Source organism: Pteropus medius, unplaced genomic scaffold, assembly GCF_902729225.1.
Source record: "Pteropus medius unplaced genomic scaffold, Ma_sr-lr_union100, whole genome shotgun sequence".
Lineage (NCBI taxonomy): Eukaryota > Metazoa > Chordata > Mammalia > Chiroptera > Pteropodidae > Pteropus > Pteropus medius.
Window position 1 is genome coordinate 334,536 of NW_024352789.1, and position 6,243 is coordinate 340,778.

Sequence of the window (6,243 nt, forward strand, 5' to 3'; positions counted from 1 at the left end):
CTAAAAAGTTTCAACGGGCCAAGATTGGCCGGGAACCCAGTATGGAAAGCGGAGCCAAATAATCTGGAATCATCAGGCTCATACATGCCATCCACGGAAATAAAATTTGCTTTATTTACAAGCTGAACGATCACACTCTCTTTGACCTGGGGGCTTTCGCCAGCTGGGATAAGGTCGCTGAGGGTTTTGAGGGCCTTGGAGGACAGGGAGCTAGAGGAACAAAAAGTTGGAATCTGCGGACAGCTAAAGACAGGGACGCCAGTGAAGATCCAGCATGTGCTAGCACCCCCGGGGATGGGCTGGGAGTGCAGCCTCGCCTCCCACCCTCGCTGGTCCAGAAATCCGCAAGCCTCGGACTTGGAATGAGGTGATCGCAGGTTGCTAGCATCTCTCCAGGTGCCTGGCGGGAGCAAGCAGAAATCTGGAGAAATGCAACGTACGCCTAGACCTCCAAAGTATCGTAATAATTTTTCAAATATCACAAGACAAAATGAAAGGAAACTGAATAGACAGGAAGTAGAAAGTGCACATGATATGGCGGATTTAGGCCCTAACATAGAACTAATTTTACTAAGTCTAAATGGCTTAAATGCTTCAACTAAAAGTCAGCGATTGCCGGGCTGGATCAATAGAATAAAAGTTGCACTGCAAGGCCTGTAGGTCCTGCACACGGAGACCACAAGGGAGCCCGCGGGACGGCCCAATCTACACCCTGGCCTTGGGTCCCTCGGCACATCCACTCGGGGCCCCAAGGCCAAGCCCGGGAGGCCCCAGGTCCACTGTCTCCTCTGAAAGGAGGCTGAGCAGAGACCCGGGGCCCCCAGGAGCTGGGAGCAGCACTCACAGGGCCCGAGGTAGGTGGTCCCCAGGCCAGCTGTACCAAACACCAATCATAGAATAATCTGGAATCATCAGGCTCATACATGCCATCCACGGAAATAAAATTTGCTTTATTTACAAGCTGAACGATCACACTCTCTGTTCTTGCTTCTGCCCAGAGCTCCGGTCGGGGTTGCCCCAGAGGCCCCTTGCTCAGTGATGGAGCCTGTGACAGGGCCCTTCTCATCTGGGTCCCTCCTTCCTAGGGGGTCCACTGCTTTGTTTTCCTCCACCGAATTCTGCCTCCCGTGGCAGCAGCTACATAAGTACTGACAGAACAGGGCCAAACTCCAGTGGGATGACTTGGTGTTGGGGGCGAGCACGCTGAAGCTGCTTTCCAAGATGCTGTCACGCTCCCTCGGCCTCGGTGGGCAAGTCCTTGAAGGTGGGCGTTGCTTCCGTCTCCTAGGGGACGGCAAAGAGGTCCGGGGGGCCTCTGCCTCATCCTCCTCATCCTCCTTGTCCTGATCTTCCTCCCTCCCCTTACTTCTCATCCGGACAGTGGCCACCTTGGTCCGCTTCTGCCTCTTGGACTGAGCGAAGCTGGCATCTTCTTCCTTGGGGAATCCAAGAGCAAAGGATGAAGCGTGCTCTCCACCAACCCAACCCATTACATACGGGGCTTCGCGTCTGGGCGGGGCAGTGAGGCAGAGGACCACGATCGGAGGACCACCCACGGCCAGCTCCCAGAGTGGGCAGCTCAGACAACAGGAGACTGCCCGGCTGGAAGCAGACGTTCACTCGAAATCACTAAGAAGTTACAAAGCGAAAGACGCACAGGCATATTCTGAACGCGTTAGAAGACAGCTCATTATTTTGAAAGGGTCTTAATGCGAATACGCTGGCTAAATAGAGACTCATTTTAGAAGGCAGATAATAACCCTCTAACTTATCCGTTCTAGGAATCCTGGTTGTTCACGTTTGGGGGTGATAGATAAGTTTATTCTCTTGTTCGTGGCGATGGTTTCACAAGAGCATACATATGTCAAAATGTCAAACTGTACACTGTAAATACAGGCACTTTACTGGGCGTCAATTACAGCTCAGTTACAAAATACGTGGGAAGTGTTTCAACCCTCCCCCGAATAAACACACAGAGTTTATGCATCAAGTGTGCTTAACGGCATACGAATATTGAAAGAATCCCACGGGCGACTAATAAAAACGTGGCAGCTCACTGGGCTCGCTATCTCTGCGCGTGCGCTCACGCGTCAAACAGCTCAGCCTCCAGCACGTCCGCTTCCCGATCGGATGATTTCGGGACAGTTATCTAACGTGCCTGTGCCTCGGTTTCTTCATCTGAAAAATGGGGAAAACAATAGCGTCTACTTCCTAGGGCTGTTAAGAGGTTTAGATGAGTGATAGATTCTTGTAAAGGGCCGTGTGGTCAGTCACGGGTGGAAGCTGCGATTGCTATTATTGTTGGTATTTCTTTTCTGGAAGCAGTAAATTGGAACGATGTTTCGTAAAGGTGTCTGGAAGAACGTAGAGAAGTCACGCGAGATTGCTCGGGGGAGGTCAGGGGGCTAAGACGCCCCCACGGTGCAGGAGTGAGGGGTGCGACACCCCGGGGGGGGCGGTGTGCAGCAGGTACTCACGCTGGTCAGGTCCTGGCTCTCTTGGTAGCCCGCGTCATCGGTGAGGCTACCGATGGACGTCGAGGATGCACTGACGGTGTTAAGGGAGGAACCCTCTGCATCTGAGGCTCCCCAAGCCTCTTTGGTCTCCTAAGGGGGAGCAGAAGGAGGGGCCAGTTAGGAGCAGAACGGCTGACACCAACTGAGCTGCGGGACCGCGGCCCTGGCTCTCCTGCCTGTGTCCCATCTGCCTTCTTACGTTGACAGCTGAAGATAAAGACGCATTCTCTTGCTTCATCATGTTCACAAAGTTCTGTGATCCCTAATGCTAGGAGACTCTGGCGTGTCCCCGCCCTCCCTCACCACAGACTCTAGTCCCCATGTCCTCACAGAAGTGGTTGTCATAGCAACGGGAGGGTGGGGTCCCAGGCCCATGAGTTTGAGGAGGGCTCCTGTGAGGGATGGGAGAGGGCTCACGCCCACGTGCACACGCGCGCACACACACACGCACATCCACACGCATCTCTCTTCAGTTTTCAGCAAGAAGAGTCTGGATATGCTCGACTCCCTCCCCCAAGTCCATCAGGGCACGCGGAAAGGAGGCTGGGCTTGAGAAGAGGCCCTGTGGTCACATCAAACTCTGAAAATGGGACAGAGCCGCAAAGGGCGCCGGGACATGGAGGCGTCCCGTGGAACCCACACGTCCTGGAGAGAAACTCAGGCAGAAGCGGACACAGGCCACCATCCGCTTCGCCGCCCGTTCTGTCCGAGATTTTCCAGGGATCCGCGGGCTTAGAAGGGACCCTTGGTGTCTGTGCCGGAGCCCCAGCACCGTCTGAGCCGACTCTCCCCTTCCTCCTCCCTTCCCCTCCGACGGTGAGGCAGCGGCCACGCTCTACCATCAGAAGGGATGACAGTAAAGGGACCCGACTGTCGATGAAGGAATTGCGTTGAGTCCCACTGACGACGGGAAGCCACCGAATGTCGCTTCGGTTTTGTTTCGTTTTTGAGGAGTGCCTGACAACCCCTTTGTCTTTTCATCATAATCCCGAGGACCTTTCACCCCCATTACTAGACTCTGAGCTCCTTGAGGACAGATACCACAGTGACTCTTACAGTGCTTGACACATAACAGGCACTCAAAAAATGAGCGCTTAATGTGTCAATGAATGAACAAGGGACTCAAACGGATGGGGTAGAGGCAGGGAAAGGGTCAACACATAAAGGGGCAACGTCCGGGTGAAGACTTTCTCTTCTGAATCCGGCCCGGCTGTCTTGCAGGGTGTTTGGACTGTGCGTGTGCTGAACACACATTCCTTTTGGGTGCCGTTGGGCCTGAATCTGAGAAACAAGAAAGCGCGTACTTCACATCTTCCCATCCTGGAGAAGCTGCCATAGGAAACAATGCTTTGGAAAGAAGTGGAAAGTCCTGCCATCAGCGGGGGTTTCCTGGAGCCCTCCTGAGTGCCTGGCATCTCGTGCTAGGGCCTTTGGGGAAGGGCGCACCAGAAGAAGCAATCACTCAGGCAGATTTGTTTGTTTTTTCAGGCCAGAAACGATCAGAAAGGAACGTGCTAACCTGAGGGGCTGCAGAAAAGAGGCACAGCCCGGTGAAGCTGAGGAAAACTTCCTGGGGGACGGGAGACCAGACCAGGCCCCGGAGGGCGGGTGGGCCGGGTCTGCATAAGGAGCGGGCAGTTCTGGAAGCCACGGGCACAGGGCTGAAGTAAGAGCAGACTACAGGTGTGTGCACAGTTGTTATTCACACCTGGAGGACCTCCTGTGTGCTCAGGTGTGACGCCAAGCCGAGCGGTAGAAAGTGGACAACCTGTCCTCAGGGAACTCTCTTGTCCGGGTCATGGGCCACGGAGGGAGACCCTAAAGCAAATTCAGGTGATGGATACTATTCCTGCAGAGCGTGAGCCCCTAAGGAGTAGAAACCCCACCTGTCCTGCCCATCGCTGTAGCCTCAGCTCCTGAGACAGTGCCAGGCACAAAGCAGGTACTGGATAAATGCAGACGGAATGGCGGACGCCACGCTGGAGACGCAGTAACATCGGCAGTTCCCATCCATGAAGCTCTTGCCCGTGCCAGACAGCGTGCTGAGAGTTTCACACACATCGCCTTCTCGAAGTGCTCCCCAACCTTTGTGGCACGGGGGACCGGTGCTCCCATGAGCATCTAATGCCTGACGATCTGGGGCGGAGCTGAGGCGGTGACGCCAGCGCTGGGGAGCGGCTCAGACACAGATGAAGCTTCGCTGGCTGACCCACTGCTCACCTCCTGCTGTGCGGCGGGATGGGGGTTTGGGGGACCCCTGCCTTATTTGATCCTCCAACATCTGGAGAGTATTACAGTTCTCATTTTAAAGATTTGGGAACCCAGGCTTCGCAGAGCTAACACTCGTCTCAAAGTTACCTAACTAGTAAGTGACAGAACCGACGCTTGCTTTCAGAACCGCCTGAGGTCGCAGTCCAAGCCTTGTGCCCAGAGTCTACTGTCCAAAATGCTGTTTTCAGGAATGTGATCGCTGGTCGAAAGTGCAGGGAGAGACCTGAGATGGGGCGACCACCGCAGTGAAAAGGGCTCACAGGAACAGGCTCGGACCGCCGCGGTCACAGCGGCGTGGAGCATTTACCTCTTTGGCGCCTCAGAGGGCTTCTAAATAAAGCTCAGGGCTTGGTGACTTACTGGGCGTAGGGGATGACGAAGTGTCTCGCCTGGCGAGAGAAAGAATGCTGACAACCCTGGGAGAAGTGGCTTTTCTCTAACTCCCGGTTCGACAGTACGCGCGACATTCTAGACCAGTGACACAATCCTAGGTGTGGCAGCTCCGCAGAGCACCTGACCAGGTGCTGGTCACACCCTGTCAGGGCCAGCCCGCTTGAAAAGCCACCGAAGAGGGCAGGACAAGAAGCGCGGGCAGGACGCACGGACAGGCGCGGCGCAGGCGGCGCGCGGCCCAGAACTACAAGCCCCAGAAGGCACCGGGGTTCCGGCCAGCGCTCGCTTCCGCTCCTTCGGGCGCTGACGCTCCCTTCCGGTCTCGGTGGCCCCGGCAAGACGCTGCGGAGGAGCGCCGTGAGTCCGGGGGTTTAGGGGTGCTGGGGGCGCGGGGAGAGTCGCGTGTCGCGCGGCGGCGGGCGGGGACAGGGCGTCAGCTCGGGGCGGGCGGGGAGAGCTCTGCCGCGCGGGGACGACCGAGCAGAGAACCATGGGTGAGGCAGTAGATGGGGTCCCGGGGAGGGTGCAGGGCGGGCTTCCGGGGCGGAGGGGGGACCCCGCGAGCGCGCGGAGGACGAGCGGGCGGCGGGAGCCGCAGCCGAGGGGGCCCCCTGCGGGGAGGAACGCGGGGCGCTGCTGCAGGTCCGAGCGCGGCCGCAATCGGGCACCTCCAGGAGAGCCCCGTTCCGGCCACGTGGTGTCGTCTCGGAAGACCCCACCAGTGGGGGAGCGCCCCGCGCCCCAGGCAGAAGGAAGGCAGCGGATATGCGGGTGCTGAGACCCGTTCTCCGAGGCCTTGCAGGGCGGAGAGCGGTGGGTGGGGGGATCGGTCTCGCGACGGGGTCCCCGGTGGCTTCCAGATGGCGCCGCGCAGGGGGTCGCTGCTCAGATAAGGTCAAGAGCTTCGCTGGACCGCCGAGGTGGGCTGTCAGGAAGGTTCTGGTGACTTTTGCGTGCTGGGGTCGACTGCCCACTCTGCTCTCCTCTGCACAGATGAAGCTGCTGGCGTTCGCCGTGTTGGCGCTACTCGCTGTCACTCAGGCAGAGGAAGGGGCCAGGCTCT

At 57.3% G+C, this 6,243-nt stretch overlaps 2 protein-coding genes across 4 annotated transcripts in view; one reads left to right on the forward strand and one right to left on the reverse strand.

Annotated features, from left to right (window-relative positions):
* Positions 1-931: 931 nt before the first annotated feature.
* Positions 932-5,309, reverse strand: LOC120592240 (uncharacterized). 3 transcript variants are annotated; one of them, XM_039849841.1, is made up of 3 exons: positions 4,403-5,309; positions 2,478-2,606; positions 932-1,436 (listed from the first exon to the last, which is right to left on the reverse strand). In XM_039849841.1, exons 1-3 carry the CDS (start codon positions 4,511-4,513, stop codon positions 951-953), a joined length of 726 nt encoding a protein of 241 aa, XP_039705775.1. In that variant the 5' UTR covers positions 4,514-5,309; the 3' UTR covers positions 932-950. The 3 variants fall into 3 exon arrangements, with proteins under 3 accessions (XP_039705775.1, XP_039705777.1, XP_039705776.1); XM_039849843.1 differs by having other exon boundaries at positions 2,968-5,309; XM_039849842.1 differs by having other exon boundaries at positions 2,716-5,309.
* Positions 5,310-5,397: 88 nt separating this feature from the next.
* The window catches only part of SSR2 (signal sequence receptor subunit 2), a 6,168-nt gene continuing 5,322 nt past the window's right edge, over positions 5,398-6,243 (forward strand). Inside the window, exons 1-2 of the mRNA XM_039849810.1 lie at positions 5,398-5,537; positions 6,174-6,238. Coding sequence (XP_039705744.1) covers positions 6,174-6,238 — 65 coding nt within the window. The 5' untranslated portion in view covers positions 5,398-5,537. The remainder of the gene's footprint in view (positions 5,538-6,173; positions 6,239-6,243) is intronic.

Excerpts from the sequence above, each read along its gene's own strand:
- LOC120592240 (XM_039849841.1), bottom strand. The coding sequence starts at position 4,513 with ATGTTACTGCGTCTCCAGCGTGGCGTCCGCCATTCCGTCTGCATTTAT. Across the intron at positions 2,607-4,402 it reads TACAGCGATGGGCAGGACAG|GAGACCAAAGAGGCTTGGGG; the intron begins GTGGGGTTTCTA and ends GCTCCCCCTTAG. Across the intron at positions 1,437-2,477 it reads AGAGCCAGGACCTGACCAGC|GAAGAAGATGCCAGCTTCGC; the intron begins GTGAGTACCTGC and ends GGATTCCCCAAG.